The 23,671-nt window shown below is 33.8% G+C and overlaps 2 protein-coding genes and 2 pseudogenes across 5 annotated transcripts in view; all 4 read left to right on the top strand.

The window, feature by feature from the left end:
* LOC129083658 (UDP-glucuronosyltransferase 2A1-like) overlaps nt 1–1,058 on the top strand; it is a 53,310-nt gene extending 52,252 nt beyond the window's left edge. For all 4 annotated transcript variants that reach the window (XM_054589545.1, XM_054589536.1, XM_054589564.1 and 1 more), the window contains one exon: nt 779–1,058. In XM_054589545.1, the coding sequence (XP_054445520.1) occupies nt 779–1,058 (280 nt within the window). The remainder of the gene's footprint in view (nt 1–778) is intronic.
* Nucleotides 1,059–11,397: 10,339 nt separating this feature from the next.
* LOC129084929 (UDP-glucuronosyltransferase 2A3-like) lies at nt 11,398–23,424 on the top strand. The gene is made up of 6 exons (XM_054591248.1): nt 11,398–12,154; nt 16,156–16,304; nt 19,515–19,646; nt 20,890–20,977; nt 21,370–21,589; nt 22,038–23,424. Exons 1-6 carry the CDS (start codon nt 11,431–11,433, stop codon nt 22,315–22,317), a joined length of 1,593 nt encoding a protein of 530 aa, XP_054447223.1. The 5' UTR covers nt 11,398–11,430; the 3' UTR covers nt 22,318–23,424.
* LOC129084915 (S-adenosylmethionine mitochondrial carrier protein-like) lies at nt 14,605–15,315 on the top strand (annotated as a pseudogene).
* LOC129084935 (protein dpy-30 homolog) lies at nt 17,770–18,064 on the top strand (annotated as a pseudogene).
* Nucleotides 23,425–23,671: the final 247 nt, after the last annotated feature.

Genomic DNA, 23,671 nt, shown 5'->3' with positions numbered 1-23,671 from the left:
TATCGCAAACCTGCCCCCCAAAATATATGTGCTAATTCCATCTCAACTACCAGATGTCAAGTGAAGACATAAACTGCCTTTCAAATATATACCTACGCCCATTGTTGTCTGAGAGACCATTAGAGATATTAGATCTATAACTATGACCACTGTGATGCCACAATAGTTTGGGGCTCAAATTCTAGAAAAATATTTATATTACCTCAAAAACTCAAATTCCATCTCCTTTCCATTTCTGAAATTACCCTAATACTTTATCCAATTTTGACATTGCCAACATAGACAATGTCTTTTCTATCACAAAAACTTAAGTGTGTGCAATGAAGGAATCCTAGACATTGCAAAAATGACTCATCGATGTTAACTACCAGTTTCCCCGGCCTGCCGTTATTTACTAGTTAGACATTAGGGTCCATGCTTATAGACTTTTTAAAGGATATTTTCCTGCAATAGGGGTTAGACACAATCTTGGTCTTAGAACAATTGTTAAAATCATACTTCAAACAATATTAAGGTTCCTTCTTGAAAAATTAACTTCATTCCTTTTATATATGTTTATATTTGACCACATTTTGTCAAAAATATATTTCTTCCACAGTCTCTCCTTTACAACTCTTAAAATGCTGTACAATAGCAAAGTTCACATCACAGCAAGAATTAAATATATTCTCAGCAAGTCTATGGCTTTTGCACAATATAATATGCTACGCAAAGGTTTTACATATTTACCTTCAATGAAAACAAAAGCTCTGATTTTTGTCTATGTCTTTGTTTACAGTTATAAAGAGAATGCTATGAGATTATCAAGGATTCACCATGATCAGCCTGTAAAGCCCCTGGATCGAGCCGTTTTTTGGATCGAGTTTGTCATGCGCCACAGAGGAGCCAAACACCTGCGGCCAGCGGCTCACAACCTCACCTGGTTCCAGTACCACTCTTTGGATGTGATTGGGTTCCTGCTGGCCTGTGGGGCAGCTGCTCTATTTCTGGTCACAAAATGCTGTTTATTTTCTTGTCGAAAATTTGGTAAAAGAGGAAAGAAAAAAAAGAGGGAATAGATTGTTTCAAGTGTGATAAAGGCCTGTATGGGCAATCTTTTACAATTTAGCCACAGAGACCTGATGAAAATATATCATATTTTCAAAATTCTCATTTTTTTCTAATTTAGTCTACAAATAAAGCCCAGAATTGGACAATACCATTAACTAGTGTTTATGTCCCATTCTTCCTTTGTCTTTTGCCAGATAGCTTTACCCTCTTCCTCTCACTTTTCCTGACTCAGGAACACTAATAGTTTTATGTATATTCTATGCACAATATCAAAATTTTGTTTATTTTTAACCCTAAGTGATATGTTGACTAACAATATGCTAAGTTCTGGAGAACAAACAAAATGTGAGCTAAATTAGATGGATGTAAGGAACACAACACAAAAGAATAAAATTCTCAGGAGTCCCCTAGAACATACAAATCAGGGAAACATAGATTAGTATGTTATAAAAATAATATTGATTTTTTTCATAAATTTAAGCCCTTCTGCTTGCCTAATTTTACTGGGACAGGTCTACAAATTTCCATTGAACATATACATTATCGTGACTTAGGTTCCACCTTTAGTCAACAAGTATTCTTGGGAGCCTTTAGTGCAAAGCCCTGGATATTAGCTTCAAACAAAAGAGACCTATTAAGTCATTATTTTTCTCAAGGGCAGAGAATGTAGCAATATGTTTAAGGTAAACAGCTCAGTTTTAGAGAAAATAATATGACATATAGAAAAAAATTATTAATTTTATGAAATTTTTAATTAACAGTACAATTAATCAACTTAAAATTAAGTGTTAATTCATTATAATTTAAAAGTTGCTAATGCTCATAACCTATAATCATTGTAATCAAAGGTTTAGTTTTCTGTCAAAAAAATACCGATTAACTTGGAATGTAAGATCATTATATTATTTTTTAGTCTCTATTATCTACAAGTTTAAATTCATCAATTAATTGTTATCACAAGAAAATAAGATATTAGCAGATCTCCTTGAACAAAAACTTTATAGTAATAATTTGTCAATGCAAAACTTAATTAAAGCAAATGTTCATGTTTAAATCAGCTTTGCATTAATTTAAAAAATATATTAAAAATTAAACTTTCTTTTCCTTTTATAAACCTAATGACATGTCTAACTAAAGATTTAACTTCAGTATTCAATGTATAATTAAGGAGATAAATAAATAAGATACATTGGGCTACTGATAACTTTGCAATTCTTATTCATTTTAATATGGTACATTAAAAATTACATCCAATTTAAAAATAACTATCATGAAAACATAAATGTATATCTTCTTGAATATGTTCATTACAGAATGTGCAAATAAATTCTACAAATTATCTTCTACCTGACAAATTATCTTTTACATTTTATTTGCTAGGATAACTGATATATATTGTTTTTATGATAATTTTATCTGTTTCTATTTCTGTTTTTTATTTTTATTTTTTATTATATTTTCAAAAGTTGAAATTTTAATTATTTTTATGAAGTTTTTTTATTTCATTTTTCTTCTGATTGAAAACATTCAAACGTATTTCTTTTATTTTAGTAACATTTTTAAAAATCAAGATTATTTCTTTACCATATTACTTAACAATATAAGAATGTTCAAATGTATTACGACCACACCACATTCAAGCTTATGTGCATCTAGGTTTGAATTGGACCAGTTTTCTTTGCTTATGACCTTTGTTTTCAACCTTATTCTTTTGGTCTCACCCAATTAAATGGTTTTAATAATTATTTGTATGACAATTACTAAAAAATTTACCTTTCTTATGTTTATGTATACTGTACTCCAGACTTAAAAGTCCAACTGCTATCTCTGCTATCTCTTTATCTATGTTAGGATGTTCACATTTTTTCATATAATTTTTATTTATTTATTTATTTTTAAAGATTTTATTTATTTATTTTAGAGGGGGGGAAAGAGGGAGAAAGAGAGGGAAACATCAATGTGTGGTTGCCTCTTGAATGCCCCCTACTGGGACCTGGCCCTCAACCCAGGCATGTGCCCTAGACTGGAAATCAAACTGGTGACCATTTGGTTCACAGGCTGGCACTCAATCCATAGAGCCACACCAGCCAGAGCTATTTTATTTATTTTAATATTTCATTTATTTATTTTTGGAGAGGGGGAGGGAGAGAGAAACAGAGGGAAACAAACATTGATGTGAGAGAGAAATGTCAATTGGTTGCCTCTAGCATGTGTCCTAACAGGGAAGGGAACTGGCGACCTCTCACTTTGCAGGACAGGATGACACCCAATCAACAGAGCCACACTAATCAGAGCTCACATGTATTTTAAGCATTTGATATTTGAAAGTGATCTCCTGCTTTACCTCACCCGAACCAGTTCTCCTGAAATTGTCCCTATATCAGTTAAAAGTCAAGTCAGTCTTTCCAGGTTCCCAGGTTAAAAACATTCATCATTTATCTATTTTCTTTTACAATTGTCCAATAATATCTGTCAGCATTGCTATACAATAAAGGGTGGAGTAAAAGTAGTTTATAGTTGTTCATATGGAAAATAACACAATAATTAGTAAATAATAATAAAAGAATAAAATGTGTTTTGCATACTCACAACTGTAAAGCTCCTTTTGCCCCACCCTGTATATCTAGAATTTGTACCCTACTCTTCATCTTCATGGGTTTTCCCTGGTTGAAAGTACCTTAATCTCTCACTTGGAGTAAAATGAGACTCTGCAGCATAAGCTTCAGTAAAATGAGAGGTCAACTATCATGCTTCATGTCACAGAGCAGTGTATTTCTAATATAAATGTCTTATGGAAGGAAGAAATCTCTACTGAAGATTTCACCCATGTATAAAAGAACCGATTCATTACTTTGATGTCCTTTCATAGCTTAGGATGTTGTTCTTGCCTATTTATTTAGGTAAGGGTACCTATAATCTAACTCATGATATTAAGGCTGTGGAGAATATTTTCCGGTTTAAGTCATCAAGTGATCAAGACACTGTACAAAGAGTGCTCACCTGTTTTTGACAAGAACCTAGTAACATGGTCACACCTAAAAAGTCTAGTAGAAGTTGTCTCTAGATATCCATCTACCTAATAGCTGATATCTGAAATATTAGTAATTGCTAACCACTGAAGTCCCTTTTCCCCTTGCCTTTTGCCTCATTTATAGCAAAACATTTCACCATGTGCTTAGGCTAATTCCAAAAATTCTTTGAAATTAAAACAATTTCATTTAAATTACTGTGTGATCTTAGAAAATATAGTCATTAAATGAAAATATACACTTGGCATATCATAATGAATAAGATACCGATTATTAACTACTTTTATAGATTAGTGCATTGTATTTATAAATCAATTGTAAGCAAATAATAGCTAAAGGAAATGATTAATAGGCACTTATAATTCACTCTTTTGATCCACAATACCTCAGGGATGCATTTCAAATAAATCTTATGTAATTATTAACTTTCATAAGCTTTCATTCAATTTCATTCTCTTTTACTGGATATGTTAATATTTATTATTGTGAATTACCCCTTTAAATATAAAATGTTGGTAAATGCTATAAGCTTAGTCATTCCTACAATGTGGCCTAAATGTCTTAGAAATCAAAATCACCTATGGGTTTGGTAGTCAAGGCAGAATGTGAAGCACATAAAACAAGGCCTCAAGACAGTGTAAACACATTGGCTAAGAAGCTGAGAGTTGGGGTTCTCATCAGTCACTGACAATATCATAGTGAGTGTTCTCAGGAAAAAATTTTGTTATCAAATTAGAAGCATGGAACTGTCTGACCTCAGACATAACTCTGAAGCCTAAAACTTGATGATTCTAAGAGGAAATGTTCTAACCTGGGTTATAGGTCACACCAACTTTGATTAGAATCCTAAAGAGAAAAGAATTTTCATGTGAGTTTTCTCTTTAGTTCAGTTGAAAAGAATATTTTTGTCCATATAAATGTTTGACCTGGTAATTTGCAAGTACTTAATCCTAAAATTAATACCTACTATTTGTTTCCCTTCAAGAGACATAAATTAAAGACAGTAGAGCAGTTGTAGCATGTGCATGTGTCCCTAACATCCTGAAAGGGTGGTGGTCGTCAGTGTAAAATACTCCTTGAATTCTTGCTACAAATTTAGTGGCCCATCAAGAGATGTGATGAGATTTGACTTAGGAGGATAAAATGGGCAAAAATCTTTCAAGCATATGAGTCAACCAGAGACCATATAACAAGATGAAGACAGAAAAACATCTCTTACAGCACTGTAAAATAATTGATTTGTTGCAAAATATGGTGGGACTAATTCATCATTTTAAATTTAATTGGTGGGGGGATGTGCTTTAAATTCATCAGTGGTTTGGAGTTGTGGTTAAATTTTTGGTTGACCTTCTTATAGTGAAAATACAATAACATATAACTATCTTTTCTCTATTCTCCTCTACCTTACTCCATCTTCCTTTCCCTCTTTCTTATTTTTCCCATATTCTTCTTTCTTCTTTCCTTCCTTCCTTCTTTCCCTTCTTTTTCCTCTCTTTCTACCCCTCTTTCTGTCCTATTATTAATGTCCCCTTTATTTTTACATCTATAAGCCATAATTATTCTAGAAGACCTAAACTTATTTTTCCCTTAATAGCTTTATCAATAAGTTAATGGTAAAATTTCCTCCATTTTAACTTACATGTTATTTGGATTCATTTGAGTCTTCTTTGTTTTCTTTAAGGAGACCCACTGAATTATGTGAGACTTGGAAAAAGTAAAAATTTGACTACTCTGAACATATTGGGACATTAAATTCCTCAACTATATTTACATACTTTTCAGTCTTTTGTAAGATTTCACTGCAAACCTATCAAAATTCTACTTACTGTGGTGGAGCTTTTAATATCCCTTATGATATGACACCTTATGACATTCTTTTAAAGAACACAACCTCTTAACAGTGACAGGCTACTGCAAATTTTAGTTTGCCTCTCCAAAGCCATTTTCCACATCACAGAAGATCTTCATAGCATCATTAGCTCATATGGACATAACATCAAGAATTTTAGCTGAAGTATGGCATGAATGAAGTAACATCTTTAAAATACCACTGGGATTAAAGTTAGATAATGGATTATAGACATAGAAAAGTAGGACCATGCAGATCATTAAGGAGGCTGTTTTAGTAATCCTAACAAGCATGACTGAGATCAGAACAAAAGCATTTACCATTATGGTAGAGAGACAAAGATCCTTGCATGAAACACTCTCAGATAAATTCAAAGGTCTCGTAAGTAAAAGAAGTGTTCAGGGAAGAGGAGGAATTAAGGTGGACTACTGGACTTCTATCTTGTGGGTTATTTAAATATTGATGGCTTTGACTTAAATAGGAAACAATTTAGAGGGACAACTTCTGTAAGATGAATGTGTTATTTTTCAGATTTATTTATTTCAAGAAATTCAAAGTAATATTTAGGTGGAAAGTTTTAGAAGTCACTTGAAATATAGTCAATCATATTTTAATAACTATGTATGGTGTCAGATGGGTACTATAATTATCAGGGTGATCATTCTGTAAGTTCTATAAATGTTTAATCACTCTATTGTAAATCTGAAACTAATATATTGTATGTTAACTGTAACTGAAGAATAAAAAATATTATTTTAAGAAAGAAGTGATTTGGGTTATACAAGGTCTCAATCTCAGCAAACAGCAAAAGAAATAGATTAAGGATCAACAGCGTAAAGGAGACCATGGAAATGAAAGACCCAAACATTGGGTTAATTCTTTACCAGCATAATGGCCAATTACTTTTTAAGTAATAAAGATAATTGCATAACACGTTCTAAGTCTTCAAAGAAATGTGAAGTGTAATGGATTTTGGAAGGAAACAATAGTAGAAGAAAAGACAGTTATAGATAAATACTGTAATAATATTATACTCAGCAATCAATAAGGACTGAGGAAAAGACTATCTTTTATTTGGGTTATAGGAATATGAGCAAAATCTCTTCTAAGAATGTTGCGAGGTAAAGTGTTTCTAGAGGAGCACTTGATTTCTTTTTATAGTAAAAATGAGTATTGATGTTTGAAATTTTATTTAAGATACTAAATATCCTTTTTATTTCAGTCAAGTTATATGTGCTATTCAGCCTCTACTGAGAGATGTTATAGGATATAATGAATCAATATTTATTAGACATACAGAATTAGATATGACATTTTTTCTTGACTCTCTAAATAATCTCCCAGTCTGTAATATCATATTTATTCTTCTACTCTCACTTTCACACATGCACACACACAAACCACACAATGAACCACAATTCTTACAAAGTCATCTCACGTAAGTGATGCACGATGAAAAAAATTTTTCTCTTCCCCAGAATTCATCTATTAATATAAATTCATGCAGTGTGCATACCCATGATGAATTACAGCTCTTCTGAAAAAACTTGGATAATGTGGGAGGTACAAATTATTTATTGAGTGTGTTAATGTAAAAGAAATTACATTGATGTATATATATTATTAATGTAGCGGGATAGACAAATGAGTAGATGGATGAAAGATTACTCACTTCATATCTTGAAACATTATCATCTGCCTAAATCTAAATATCCAAGGGGCATATAAATATTTCCATGAGGTTGTCTTACTAAACCATGTCACTTCAAAAAAAAAAGTGATAGATCAACAGTCCCGAAACTTTTTGGCATCAGGAACTAGTTTCGTGGAAGACAAGTTTCTCATGGACAGGGCAGGGGAAGATTTCAGGGTAATTCAAACTCATTATATTTATTACACTCTTTATTTATATTATTATTATTACGTTGTAATATATAATGAAATAATTATACAACTCACCTCATGATATGTTAGCATGTGAGCTTTACCAAAACTGACTGACACAAGTGCGCGGTGTGGAAAGGAGGCATGGATGAAAAGTAGTAAAGAAAATAGTGGGTGGACTATCTGTGGACTAAAATAAGTGTCGGATTCTGACTTAAAGCCAGATGTAGCTGAACAATTGAAATACATCAACTCATTTGCCACTATAAAATCTGACACCTGATGCAGCTTGTAACTTGCCACTCACTAATAGGGCTTTGATATGCGTCTGCAAGCAACTGATTTATTATGGTCTCTGTGCAGTCAAAACTCACTGCTAATGATAATCTGTATTTGCAGTCACTCCCCACTAGCATCACTGCCTCAGCTCTACCTAATGTCATCAGGCATTAGATTCTCAAAAGGAGCCTGCAAACTAGATTCCTCACACTCACAGTTCACAGTATGGCTTGTGCTCCTCTGAGAACCTAATGCCACCTCTGATTTGACAGGAGACAGAGTTCAGGCAGTAATGCAAAGGATAGAGAGTGGCTGCAAATACAGATGAAACTTTTCTCACCTGTTATTCATCTTCTACTGTACGGTCCAGTTCCCAGATATTGGAGACCTCTGTGATAGATCATATTGATTCCTAAACCTTCTGCTAATCTTATGTATCTTTTATCTAATGATGTCATCAGCATTTTGGTCTTTTGGGCAGCAATCATATTCTTTACATCTTTGCACAAAAGCATATGTCTTTGCTCTTATACATTGTTTTCAGACTCAGATCTAATCACTAATTACAAATTTCAACTATATTTGTCACATTTACTATTTTCTTTTTTTTGAGAGGATTAATTTATTTTATTTGTAAATCATGTTTATTCTATTACAGTTGTCTCAGTTTTTACCCCTTTACTTCCCTCCATCCATCCCACCCCCAGCCCCAGCTCCCACAGTCAATTTCCACTCTGTTGTCCATGTCCATGGGTCATTCATACATGTTCTTGGTCTAGTCCCTTCCCCTTCTTTCCACCATTATCCTCTTTCCCCATCCCCTCTGGTCATTTTCAGTCTGTTCCACATTTCCGTGCCTGTGATTTATTTTGTCCATTAATTTATTTTGTTGAATAGAGTCCACTTCTAGGTGAGATCATATGGTATTTGTCTTTCATCAACTGGCTTATTTAACTTAGCTTAATATTATCCAGTTCCATCCATGTTGTCGCAAAAGGTAGGAGTTCATCTCTTTCTTTCTTTCTTTCTTTCTTTCTTTCTTTCTTTCTTTCTTTCTTTCTTTCTTTCTTTCTTTCTTTCTTTTCTTTCTTTCTTTCTCTTTCTTAAATGCAGATTGATTTTATTTTTTAAATGTCAAAGTCAATTATAAAACATTAAAAATTTTAAAACCATTATAAAGTCTCAGCAATTAAACCAACATGACACCAGAACAGAAATAATCAAGTAGATCAGTGTAATATAATGAGCATTCTAGAGACAAACATATATATCTAACAATATAATATACGATTAAGTTGATATTTCAAATCAATGGGTAAAATAAGGCTTATTCAACAAACAAGGTGCATGGACGACTATTACTTGAAATACAACAAATACAGAACCCTATTTCACACATTATGCAAGAAATATTCAAGTGAGTTAAAACTTAATATGTAGAATCTAAGGAGTTTTAGAAGAAAATAGAACTAATATTTGTCATGACCTGAAGTAAAATATTCAAACCCAGAAACTATAAAGTAAATGTTGACAATATGACTATATTAAACATTTAAGACTATATAGTAATATACATATAAAAAAATTAAAAGAACAAGGAATAGAATGGGAAAGTATTTGCCACACATCTGAAACATGGTTAATAGGTGGTTTTTCTTTTTCTTTTTTTTTTTTTTTGATGGGGGGAAGAAAGTTCTACAAATGTTTAATCAATAAATGGATAAAGAATATCAAAAAGTCATATAAAGCTTTTTTAAAAATAATAGAAATAGGTAAGAAATATACAAATACAGGTTTAGTTTTAACAAATAGTAAAGGAACAATTAAAATAACATCATTGTCACAATCAGATTAATGAGTATTAAAAATATTGGTAATATCAAGTATTGGCAACTCTGAAAGGAACTGGGTATTCATAGAATCCCAGGACAAACCGGGGATTACAACTTAATTGTGGAGAAATCACCTGAAACAAACAACTGAGCAATAGCTAGAGAGGAGCCTTGTAACCTTGGAGACAGAAGAATCGGCTTTAGCACAATCTAACAGGTAAAGAGTGTGGTACAGACTGGAGAAGGCAGGAGGGGGCACCCACAGGCAGCAGCCCCAGAAGGATATATTGAAACAGCCAGTTGGATTCCTCTGAGAAGAGCAGGGTCTAAACCAAAAGTGGCCCACAGCACCAGAGCCCAAAAAGTACACAGAAAACAGCCAGCTGCAAAAAGCGGCAGGGTTGCTCTCTGCCAGAGACAGGAGGCTGGAGACACAAAGAAATGTTTAAAGGGCCAATACATAAATTTTTATTTGCAGCCACTTAGCCTGATCTCAGGCAAAGGCGGGGGCAGAGTGGGCTAAAGACACCTGAGGAGAGACATTTGATATTTTCAATCCATGTTTCAGGCTATAAGGGTCTCATGTTTAAGTCACTAAATATATGTTTTTAATCAATCACCCTTCTTTTAACCTTTTGCCTTAATATGCCATTCTATGTTTAGCTGCCAGGATTGTTTGCTAAAGAAAAAATTTGACCTTTCAATTGCCCTTCTTTAAAATAATGGATTCATATGATAATAATACTTATTTAAATTAAAATCCAAACCATTCAACAGTACCTATTATCTCCTATTGCAATTTAACTTTCTTCTATAACCTACTGCCACAACTTTATCTATGATCCATTCCCACCAGAATGCTTTTCAAATATCCATGAATTTTTCTTTTTCCTGTATTCGTTGTGAAATCTGTCCTTTTGCCACACTCTGCCTACCAAGTCTTTCATCTCACCTTATATATTATCTACCTTACTAAAGCTATGTCTAATTATTCCATGGAGGACTGTGTTTTTTTGTTCTGGAATTCTAAACACCCTGTACTAGTCATATTACTGTTATCGAAGTATTTCCCATGTGTATCCAAACAAATTATTTGCTGTTTCACATAGAGAAGAAGATGTGCAATATGTTTTCACCTAAACCACTTGGCATCTGCAAACACAGCGGAATGGATGTTGGGGTGCATGGGTGTGTGTGTTTCTTTGTATGAAATATTTATTTTAGGGTTTTCTTTTTGTTGTTCTTATTTTCCTTATTGCCAATCTAGAAAATAAACGTATCTCTAATGTATTTAATTTTTAAGTTCTAGAAGTTAAAAGTTTTTCTCTGATACTTTTTATTTCTGTTTTATTACCTCAATAAACATTAACCTTGCATATTATGAATGAACGCTTTCCTTTTTAAGTTAATTTTTAACTTGTTATGTGTCTTACTTCCCATTTGGTCTCTGCACGCAGCAGAAATACCCTAAAACCTCTGCAGAACAGTGTGTGACGGAGCTGCTGTCATGTTATCCGAGAAGTGGGCTTTGGCGATTTTGCTGCTGCAACTCTGTAGTGCTGGCTGTGGATTCTGTGGGAAGGTCCTGGTGTGGCCCTGTGACATGAGCCATTGGCTTAATATAGAGGTCATTCTGGAGGAGCTCACAGAGAAAGGACATGAGGTAACAGTGTTAACTTTTCCACATACTAAGCTCATTGATAACAGGAAAACTTCCCCACTAAACTTCGAGGTATTGCCTTCAGAAGTTCAGAAAGAATCAGTGGATAATATACACGACAAGTTTCTGTACCTAATTCTTAATGTCTTGCCAAACTTAACATCCTGGCAATCAACGATAAAATTGAAGGATTTTTTTATTGAAACAACTGAAATTTTAAAAATCCTCTGTGAGGGTGTAGTCTATAATCAGACATTCATGAAGAAGCTCCAGGAAACCAACTACGACGTGATGCTTATAGACCCTGTGTTGCCCTGTGGAGAGCTGATTGCTGAATTACTGGCGATCCCGTTTGTGCTCACATTAAGAGCATCAGTAGGAGGCATGAAGGAGAAGCACTGTGGGAAACTTCCCGCTCCACCTTCCTATGTTCCTGTTCAGATGGTGTCACTAACAGACCGAATGACCTTTCTGGAAAGAGTTAAAAACACAGTGCTTTCAGTTTTCTTTGACTTCTGGATCCGGGATTATGACATTCATGTTTGGGATCAGTTTTACAGTGAGGCATTAGGTAAGAGATTCTGTTTTCTATTTTAAAGTTGTTATCAAAATAAATTTAGAAATCTAAGTAGAGGAAAGGAATCCACTTTAAAATATGTCTTCCACTTAAAACTCTACCAGTGACACTAATCAACTGGTTATCAAAAAACCTGAGTAGAAATGGGAACAAAGAATCTTTTGCCATGTTTACTCTGTCTCTATAGTCACCAAACCATTTCTCATAAGATTACTTGATACTTGTTAGATTCCTGCCCAAAACAATACAAAATACACCAAAAAATGTTAAACCTCTAGAAGATGACATGTTTGCCCTATACGGATATTACATATAAGTCCAGTACACTGAGTTTCCATATTAGAAGAAGTTATAGCTATTCTTGGGAAAGAGAAGACAATGTTTATTTTAAGAGTAAGATGTTACTTGCCTGACACCAGTAATAAACTAAAATATGATCATTATTAACAAAGAGATTATTTAATTCACCTGAATCAGCTACAAAAATTTTTGATAATTGTTGATGATTACCCTCATTCTTATACCATTTTTACTAGAACAGCTCACCACCATTCTTATCCCTCTCAAACTTTAAGTGAAGCTTCCAAAAGTCTTATCTGGACAGGTTCGTCGTGGCTGGTCATGAAAAAGATTCCTAGGATGGTTTATAAATATTTCTTGGGAGAATGCTGCACGAAAACTTAAAAGAGTAATTAGAAAACTGAAAAGGACTTTGTACCCCGAGCAGTTAAAGAGAAAAGATTTTTTAACTTCACTGATATATACCTATTAAACCTATTTTTAATTTTTTGCCTTTTCTGCTTAAAAATGCTTTGATTTGCAACTTCATACACACAGTTGTGATCTGAATCAGTCAAATTATATAGGCTTCTACTTCAACTGTCTTTAAACCGCACAGACAAGAACAAAGGATCATATCTGCACTAAATATATTATCTAACTCAAGTCACTGATTATCTAATTGCTTCACAGAACTAATGTTCAAAGAAACCCACTTCAAAGATCCTTTGATATAGACATGATTTGAACTTAAATGTACTGATCTGCTATAATTAATTAATCATATTAATCAATTATACTTAATTATAATTAGTAATTCATGCCTGGGAGCACACTACATGCTAGGCTCTATAGATTTAAGTAAAAAATACAAGAATCTTGGCTCAAGTCTACCGTCAGTGGTAACTGTAAACTATAACATGTCACTGTTGCATTTTGGTATAATTGGATTGTGAGTAAAGACCTTTGAAAAATCTCAACTTGACAAAAAAAGGACAGAAGCATTATCAAAGGAGAAAGGAGAAATAAAGCAACTTCTATGTAGCAAAAATTAAACTGGCTATACATTCAGGCAACACCTAAGGAGTCTGTAAGTTAAAAACCATCTCACTTGACTCATTGGGTAGCTTAACATAATGGGTTCATATTATAATAACAATTATTTGGTAGCTAAAATTTAACCCATTAATTAAATATATGTATGTGTGTATATATATTATACATAATACAGTATATTTAGAATTATCCATTCTGATTATATAACTCAATTTTATGCAAATTATATGACTAAAAGAAAAGAGGTATTTGTCAATTTTACTTTACTGTTTCATTTCCATAATTCCTCATATGTAACATTTTGAATATGATTTATAAAATTATTTAGTTTATTTTATACTTAAATTCACTTTCATTCTCTTCTTATCCCATCTCTACTCATTATTGTGAATCATTACTTTAAATGTAAAATTCTTTTAACTGCTTTAAGTTCTGTCTTTCTAAAATGAAGCTAAGGTCATATAAACTAAATCACCTTGGGAGAAAAGTGATTAAGTGAAATAAGAGAATGACTAATAAAACTATCTCCTCAAGGTTTGTAATTATGCAGGATTTGAGTCACAAAAAAATAAGCATCTAGAGGGCAAATAAACATTAAATCAGAAGCTAAGAACTGGAATTCTAACATAATCTGGCAATTTCAAAGTGTGTGTCTTCGGGCAAAGTTTCTTTATTATCAAGTTATAGCCATTGGACTATATGACAGCTGGTAATATTTTCAACATTAAAAAGTGATGACTCGAAAGTGAGACTTTCCTTCCTCGGTGTATGCTACCACAAACTTTGATTAGAATCCTAAAGTAAAAAATATTCTTACCTCGGTTTTCTTCCCTTTCTCTCAGTTACAAAAAATGTATTTTTTGTAAACAGAAATTATTGACTTGGTTGTTTGTAATTAGTCATTCTTCTGCATAAAAGCCTAAAATTAACACCTTCAATGCGTCTCCTTGAAAAACACATTAGTAAAGCAGCAGTAAATTATAGTAGTGAGCAGTAATCCTGGTATGTACTTATGTACCACACATCCCAGAAAGAAGGTCATACTGAGTATGAATTGCTCAGGGAGTTCCTACTAATAAAATAGTGGCCCATTAAGGCCCACCTCCAAGATGGCGGCACCTGGTGCATGTGGTTGTAACCTGCCTCTGTTCAGCCTTGAGTTACAGGGCTAATGGTGTTCTGGGGACTATGGACTGTCCTGGGTTCATAGCCTCTCTGGTACAGCTGCCTTTATTATCACCTATGAATATGTGAAATGTTTTTTGCATGCTGGTCCATCTTCATATCTGATGCCTGTGAAGCACACATTCGCTGCTTCTGCTGGAGAAGTGGTTGCAGAGGGCACAGGTTTCTGCTTCTTCAAGAACATTTCAAATTTTATCTAACATCTTACATCAAGAAGGCATCCAAGGACTGTATCGAGGCTATGCAAGCATGGTTTTGAGAGAGATTACTTTATCATTGGTCCAATTTCCCTTGTAGGAGTCCTTAAAATCCCCCTGTCCTAGAGGCAGGATCAGGTGGTGGATTCTTGGCAGTCAACTGTCTGTGGAGCTTTTGCAGGTAGATTCACAGCCGCAGTCACCACACCTCTGGATATGGCAGAAACAAGAATCATGTTGGCAAAGGCAGGTTCTAGCACTGCTAGTGGCAATGTCCTCTCTACCTTGCATGGGGTCTAGCAGACACAAAGACTGTCAGGATTATTTGCAGGTATTTTCCCTTGAATGGCAGCAATTAGTCTGGGAGTTTCCAATTTTCTTGGTGTGTATGACTGAACTCACAGCTTTCTATTGAAACTGGGCAAAGAGAGCCTGTGAATCCCATAGCCTCTCATCCCTTTCTCTCAGAAGAGGCCATGCTGTGAGTGCTGCTCTCATCTGACAAGCTGTTGTTCACTGTCTGAACCATGAAACACAGCACTGGAATCAGCTCTGTGAAGTTCCTATGGAGAATGTGTCTTCCATGCTACAGACTGGCAGCAATGATGTCATCAGCCTATTTGCCAGAAAGTTAAAAAAGGGAGAAAACGATATCCACATAGGTTCTTTGAATGGTTTTCTCAGAACCCCTTAATAAATAAACATGGCGATGCTGAAAAAAAAAATAGTGGCCCATCCATTGAAGTGATGAAATATAACTCAGAAGGATAAGGATATAGGATATTGATGGGATCCTATAATAATATGAGAACTCCTGACATTAAAATATGTTGGGTGGGAGAGGGAGGAGGCATGGACATATTCTTGACTGGAAGACTAGAAACTATTGAGAGGCGATTTAGTGCAGATATTGTGGGCTTAATCTATCATCTGCCATTCAATTGGAAAGAAAAATTAGTAATAAATTTTTTTGTGCAGTACTTTGGAGTTGAAGTCAAATGCTTGGTTCATTTTATCTTAAAAAATAAACTTACAAATAACCCCATTTTTCCTTTTTTTAACTTTCTTTTGTGATTACTTCTGTTTTCTCTTTCTTTTATTCCATGTTATTATATTAATGCCCCTTTTCATTTCAGATCTAGAAGTTGCATTATTTTAGAAGACCTAAACCTATTTTTCCCTTGATTGCTAACCATCAAATTAGTGGTACAATTTTTCCATTTAACTTTTAGTCTAATTCCTTCTAACCAACTTTAAACAAATGTTTTTTTTTTCCAGGAAGACCCACTACATTATGTGAGACTCTGGGGAAAGCTGAAATTTGGCTAATTCGAACATACTGGGATTTTGAATTTCCTCGTCCATACCTACCTAATTTTGAATTTGTTGGAGGACTGCACTGCAAACCTACCAAACCTTTACCTAAGGTAAGATTATAACATTGAAAAATGTTATGTACCTTATGATATGATACCTGATTTCCCATTAAAGATTACACTCAATAACAGACATGATGCTAAATATCTTTGGATGGTCAACTCCATTTTTATTTTCCATGTCAGAAGAATTCTTGTATGTACATGTGTATGGGTGTGCATATATGTATTTTAGACATTAAATTAGGAAATAAGCTGAAATTGGCATGATTGAAGTACATCTCAAAATATTATTGTTTCTATAGTATGGATAACTTACAAGAGTGACAGAAAACTGGAACTATGAAAATCACTAAGGAGACTGCTATAGTATTCCTCACAAGCATAATAAAGTTACCAACAAGGGCCTTTATCATGATGATAGAGAGATACACATGCCTTCATGAGACAATGCAATAAAGAAGACTCCTTGACTTCCAGTTTGCATGTTTATTTGGTAGTGATGGCTTCTACTGAAATAAGAAACATGAGGTGAATGAGTCTATATTGTAACTACTCACTTAAAGAAGCAAGCATGAGTTTTTAGAAGTCATTTGGGTAATACCAGGTCTCAGTCTCAGTATACAGTAAAGGAAAGTTTGGAGGTCATCAGGATAGAGTTCATGGAAATGAGAGACCGAATTTGGCCTGATTCTTTCCAATCCGATGAGAGGGTTTGTTGGGGTTTTTTTTTTTTGAATGAAAAAGATAATTGTATACCACATCCTTAAGTCCTCAAAGAAAAAAAATGTGGAGTGTCAGGGATGTTGGAAGGAAACAGCACTGAGAAATGAACAAGTAATACATAAGTATTACACAGGCACTGTGTTGAACTATCAGTAGGGACTGAAGAGGAAAACTCTCATTTACTCCTACTGTGAGAATATTAACAAAATATCTTTATGAAGTTTGAAAGGTATATGATGTTCCCAGGGTAATTCGTGATTCATTTTAAGGTAAGGTGTATACTGATGAATGATACATCATTTGAGAATCATGAATATCCTTTTCTTACCAGTCAAGTTACAAGTATAGCTGCAAATAAAGTTCTATTAAGACTTGGTATAAGGAATCAAAATCTAACTTGAGAAATCAAAAAAAGAGGAGGCAATTTCTATGGCTCTTTAGATAATCTCCCATGCCAAACTCATTTTCACCCTCTCATTCCCACTTTTACAGACATACACACACACAGTAAGTTGCAAATTTCACAAAATCAGCTTAGGTAAAATGAAAGGAGGAAATGTATCCTCTTCTAAATTCAGCTTACTTATTGATAAGGAGTTTGTGCAGTATGAATACCAATCATGGCTGATGGTTGTTATAGAAGACTTACTCAAATCACTGAATACACAGACTGAAAAGCAATGATGAGGTAGAAGCGGTTTGTTCTGAGTGTTGGTGGCATGGCAAATGGTCTTAAGAATGGAAGACTTGGGATGGACTGGTATCTGAGACCGTGACTGGTGGGTCCATCATGGAGCCAGAGCAGATGCTTGAGGGACATGTGCAGATTGCAGAAAATCCTCACTCTTAAGTATGGTTTCACAGATAATGCTGAGAGATAGTAGAAAATGAAAATACTGATGGGGAAAAGCCATCAAAAGAGAAAGCAGATCTCCAACCTTTGCCACCTCGTGCCTACCTGGATCAGACAGATGTATCTATCTTATTTCAGGAACTTGCCGTGCTGGCAAAGGAAAACCCACAAAATACCATTGAATTTCTAGCATCACATTTTTTTAAAAAACAAGGCAAAGTTTGAAGACTAAAATCGACTTATTAGGAAAAAATTGGTTTCTACTATAGATTTACATGATTAAGAGGCAGTTTCAGTTGGCATAATTTTTCCCCCTTTTTGGAAATACAAAAGCCTTCAGGATAACAACTTATTACTAGAGTTGAAAAAGAAAACATATTTCACTTATTTTGATGTAATCACCATGCTTATTTAATGAGTGTATTCTGTGCAGTTTTTTCTCAGATTGTCTTTAATGTTGTAACATTGTTTTTAAAATGACCTTCCAAATAAACTGTTATAACATCAAAAAAAAAATGATGAGAGGTCCTCCAATCAAAAATATTCACACATGAGCATTTATGCTCACACACACATAAACATTTTATTCAGACTTCATGTGTTTGGGAAGGTGAACCAAAATAATAACAAATAATTTCTGCTGTGTTAGATATGTCCTCCCAACATTATTGAAGCTGATGTTGTCAATTTTGACATCAGCTCTTTTCTGGTCATTTACAGCCTTTAACTGGGGAACATGTGACTCCAAAGCTGCCACAAAAGATTTCACAAGGAATGCATGCTGCATGTCTAGAAGATGTCATTCTCACAGAACATGATCTGACTGGCCCCAAACCTAGAGTTTCCCATGGTCACCTTACACAACTCTAAATGGTGAGGCAGTTGTGTTAATTTATAGAAGGTAACTATGTATCAGTTCTGTGCTAAGGCTCAAATTAACAACATGCAGCTAGTGTCCCCTGAGATGGGGATTTTATACATCAGGAAGACATAGCCACTGTCTCCTAAAAGAAATTTATTATTAGAGAGTAGTTTAAATATGTTATCTCCTTTTCTAACACATTACTACTGTATACCACAATTCTAACAAATATCTGCTTAGCACTATAAATAAAGGGAGACCTATACATGAGAAAATTACCTTTGAAGTCATATATAAAAAAATAGGCACATCAACACAGTTATGGTTTATTAGATGTAAACTGTCAGATGCCTAATTCAGACATATTTTGAAGCTTTCTTTTAAGTAATTTTTTATGAGTTTGCAAACTATTCAGTTTTTAAACCTGGTGAGTAAGTGTCCATCAACCATAAAAAGTGCTGTATTCTTATCACCTAATCCTTTTGTATAATTATTTGACTCCATGGCTATTCACTAATAGATGATTATGTATTTAAGCCATGGGTTTTATTTATTTATTTATCTAAACTCAATTTATTACAGAAATCTATATAAAATTATGTAGACTTCAAGTATACAATTCTATGATACTTCATCTGTATATTGCATTATATACTTCCTCTAAAAGGGACTAGATGGTTCTAGGTGTCAAAAGATAAAAAACAGTCTAACTATGCCTCTGACAATTCTCTTGAATCTTTATTTTAGAAGTGTAAGTGAATTTTATTTTATTCTCTTTGATGCTGTACGTCTGCAATACAAAAAATTTTTTTCTCTACAGGAAATAGAAGAATTTGTCCAGAGCTCAGGTGAAGATGGTATTGTGGTGTTTTCTCTAGGAACAATCATCCAATATATCACAGAAGAAAAGGCCAATCTTATTGCCTCAGCCCTTGCCCAGATTCCACAGAAGGTTAGTATACCTTTAACCCTTCTGGGCAGGTACTTACTAACTAATGGTGTCCTTTGAAATAAAAACTGAATTTCATTTTACAGTTAACATATCAGGTACCATATTAAATAAAAATTTGTAAATCATTAAATAGTGAGTTTAGGCATATTTGAGCCTTACCTGATGAATTTTGCTGTTATTATGGAAACAAATCTTTTTAGAATAATTTGTTTTAATGAAATAGAGATGAAAACATTAAGTGTCCTTTTGATGAACTCTTAAGGCCTGTTCTGACTACTCCTAAAATAGTTTGGAAGTGCATTCACTCCTGACCAGGAAAAAGGAAAATTGAAATGACAAAAGTAGAGATAAATCATGCACAAGAATATCCTCCATAACTTTGTTTGTATTAGGACTTGATTCATCATAGCTGAGCATAGAAGTAGAAGCTTAGATTCATTTAGTTTTTTTTAATTAGAGTTTTCTAGAATTAAAAGTCCATAGAAATTTTAATATTATAGTCTAGCAATTTGTATGTCTTAATTTATGATGTTCAATTAATTTTAATGTTACCACCATTCTAGAGTCTGCTCTTTATATATTGCTATTTATAAAAAATCTAAGAGCTTTTGAATTGTATATTTGGTTAAATTCTATAAAAGTATAGAAAAATTATATATAAAGATAAACATGATCGTTGTAAAACCAAACAGAATGCTTCATTGAATTTTGGAATATAAGCAAAAACACTATCTTATTCTTACTTAAATAAAAAGAATTTATGGGAGAAAAAGAAGATAAAAAGAAATGCAAGATAAAAAGATAATCAGTTACCCTAAAAATAAGCAGAGAAAATCTAAGGCAATGATATTTGTAAGAAACAGTAATTTGAAGATAGAGCTAGGAATGCCAGTGACATAAATTTATACAGAAGTCATAATGACTATAAAAATTTTAACTTCCCAATTCTGATTCCTTAGGCTAATACACATTATTTTCTAATTCTTCACTTATATTTTCACTCCCAAAAGTTCTTAAGTGCTAATAGACAAAACGATAATAGTATACTTAATAGACAACTACCACAAATGCTTTTAAAAAGGTGGTTGTAAACAATCCCACTATTGCTTTCAGTGTTTACAAAGTACACCTCCATGCTTCCTTCTCAACTGTCACCTTAAGTAGAGTAAATGCATGATTTATACATAACTCTACAACCTTAAAATGTCATTATCCAGTGAAATATACGCACTGTCTTCCACAGGTTTTATGGAGACACAAAGGAAAGAAACCAGCCACATTAGGAGCCAACACTCAACTCTATGACTGGATACCCCAGAATGACCTTCTTGGTAAGACTATGGGGGAGGGAAAGCTGTATATTGGTTGATGGACAAGTTGATTCATTCTTTAACAGCTAACATTGATGTAAAAACTACTATCAACAAATAGTTAACAACTGTAAATGTTTCTCATTTTACCTCCAATTTTAAAAGATGTAATTAAAGATTTGATGGTTAATTTTTAGATTCAAACTTACTATAATTCAGATCAGAATTTCAGGCAACACAGAGGGAACTAGTGCCTCGTTTTCCTGGGATAGCAATTTTCTGTGGTAGCTGTGCCCTACAGAAAGTCCTGTCTTCTTCAGTAGTTTATCCCATAGATTTTCCTCTTTTGTCTCTGAATTTCTGTTTACGTGTTATGACATTTTCACCCACTTCTCATTCTATCCCCAAACAAGGTCATCCGAAAACCAGAGCTTTTATCACTCACGGTGGAACAAATGGGATCTATGAAGCTATTTATCATGGGGTCCCTATGGTGGGAGTTCCCATGTTTGCTGATCAGTATGATAACATTGCTCACATGAAGGCCAAAGGAGCAGCTGTGGAGGTGAACATAAACACAATGACAAGTGCAGATTTTCTCAACGCCTTGAGAACAGTCATTAATGATCCTTCGTAAGTACTACTGCTTTTGAAAGGATTACCACGAATTGCGTTATGCACCATACAACAAAATGTTAGAGATTATGCTTACAGATTTTTTAATGGATCTTTTCCCATAATCTTGTGCCATTCACTATCTGGGTCTTAGAAATCTCCTGGAAAGTATAGTTCATACAATGCCACATTTCCTGCTTGGAAAAATTAGGCTTCAATTAACAACTCTTTTATTCTGATTTTTTCTATATCTGCATTTAACTACATTCTGTTAAGACTGTATTTCTTTTATGAGCTCCCCACTATACATGTTAAAATTCTATGCTAACAGCAGAGTTCATGTAACAACAATTCTGTGGCCCTTAGATCAATTTTAATAACATTTGTCATGTAACTAACAATCAAAATTTCATTAATGTCTTTCCTTTTTTTTTTTTTTTTACCTTCTTTCTTATTTGCCTTCTAGTTATAAAGAGAATGCTATGAGGTTATCAAGGATTCACCATGATCAACCTGTAAAGCCTCTGGATCGAGCAGTCTTCTGGATCGAGTTTGTCATGCGCCACAAAGGAGCCAAACACCTGCGGCCGGCTGCTCACAACCTCACTTGGTTCCAGTACCACTCTTTGGATGTGATTGGGTTCCTGCTGGCCTGTGTGGCTGCTGCTATATTTTTGGTCACAAAATGCTGTTTATTTTCTTGTCAAAAACTTGGTAAAACAGGAAAGAAGAAAAAAAGGGAATAGATCTTTCCAACTTTGGCAAAGGTCTTAGTGGAAAATCCTGTTTATTCCTGTGCCTTCTTCCTGTTTTCAAATTACTGTTCCCCTTAGCCTAGTTTTCTTTAGCCTAAAGAAAAAGCCTAGAATTCCACAAGAGCATTAACTGGTGAGCGTGTCCCATTCTTCCTTTTTTTCCAGTCCCAGTTTACTGTTATCGTCTTCTTCTTTGCCTACTTTCTGACATAGGGACATTAATAGCTCTAAAAGTCCTATTCGTGACATGACTATTTTAATTTTATAACCTTCAGTGATATGGTAATTGCTGGAGAGAACAAAAGATGAACTTCTTGGGAATTTCATGGTTATAAGGAGCTTAGACTAATACAGTTCACAAATTGCAACAGATCATAGAGTCAGGGCAGTAGCCTCAAAAATTAGTTTGCTATGAAAATATGATTTCCTAGTTAAATAAAAATAAGCCTCTCTACTTACCCAATGTTATTAGGATTAGGCCAAAATTGAAAATAATAACGATGGGACATTCTGCTTTGTAATGTTCACAGTTTCCAGAAAACTCAGCATCAGTCTGCTCAGGTTCCATAGCAAGATACTGAAGACTCAGTGGCATAAGCAACAGTAATTTATTTTTTTTATAATTCAGGAGGCTACAAGTGCAAGATCAAGATATCAGCAGGGCTGGTGAGGCTTCCCTCCCTGACTTGTAGACAGCCATCTTTACCTTCACCCTTTGTCCTCTTGTGACCTTTTCTCTGTATGCCCATGGTAAGAAAAAGATGCTTTATGACTCTTCCTCTTCTTACAAGGACACAAGTCTTGTAAGATTAGAGTCTACTCTCATGACCTAATTTAATATTAAATATATTGTTAAAGGCCTATTCTCCTAACATAGTCACATTGGGAGTTAGGGCTACAACATATAAATTTGAGAGGGGTACATAATTCCGTCCATAACAAGCTCTACAAAACCGTTATGCTTTTTTTTGCCTTAAATCAACAAATATATATTATGTGCCTTTTATATACAAGGGACAACTGTGAGCATTTGCTTAGACAATAAAGATAATAAATGGAATGATTATTTTTTCAACAAGTGAAAATGTCAGTAATGTCTTAAAGGTAAAAAATTATTTAAGAGAAATAAGTTTAAAAATTATAGAAAAATTATTTTACTAATTTTAATAAGATTTTTAAAGACCAGTAAAATTGATAATCTTAAAGTTAAATGTCAATACATTATAATTAAAAATTACTAGTATTCATAATTTAAGTAATAATTCTGTATAATCAAAGAAATAATTTCCTACAGAAAAAACCCATGAACTCTGATTGTAAAATTATTCCAATTTTTCTAGTCTCT

This window comes from Pteronotus mesoamericanus, unplaced genomic scaffold (assembly GCF_021234165.1).
Source record: "Pteronotus mesoamericanus isolate MK-2021 breed Mesoamerican mustached bat unplaced genomic scaffold, CSHL_Meso_final contig_130, whole genome shotgun sequence".
Lineage (NCBI taxonomy): Eukaryota > Metazoa > Chordata > Mammalia > Chiroptera > Mormoopidae > Pteronotus > Pteronotus mesoamericanus.
The sequence above is the reverse complement of the archived record's forward strand: the minus strand, read 5'-3'. Positions and strand labels throughout refer to the sequence as shown.

What these genes read in the sequence shown, in the direction of transcription:
- LOC129084929 (XM_054591248.1), top strand. Translation starts at nt 11,431, where the DNA reads ATGTTATCCGAGAAGTGGGCTTTGGCGATTTTGCTGCTGCAACTCTGT. An exon ending in CTACCAAACCTTTACCTAAG is followed by an intron (nt 16,305 to 19,514) that starts GTAAGATTATAA and finishes TTTTCTCTACAG; the next exon opens with GAAATAGAAGAATTTGTCCA. An exon ending in ACAGTCATTAATGATCCTTC is followed by an intron (nt 21,590 to 22,037) that starts GTAAGTACTACT and finishes TTTGCCTTCTAG; the next exon opens with TTATAAAGAGAATGCTATGA.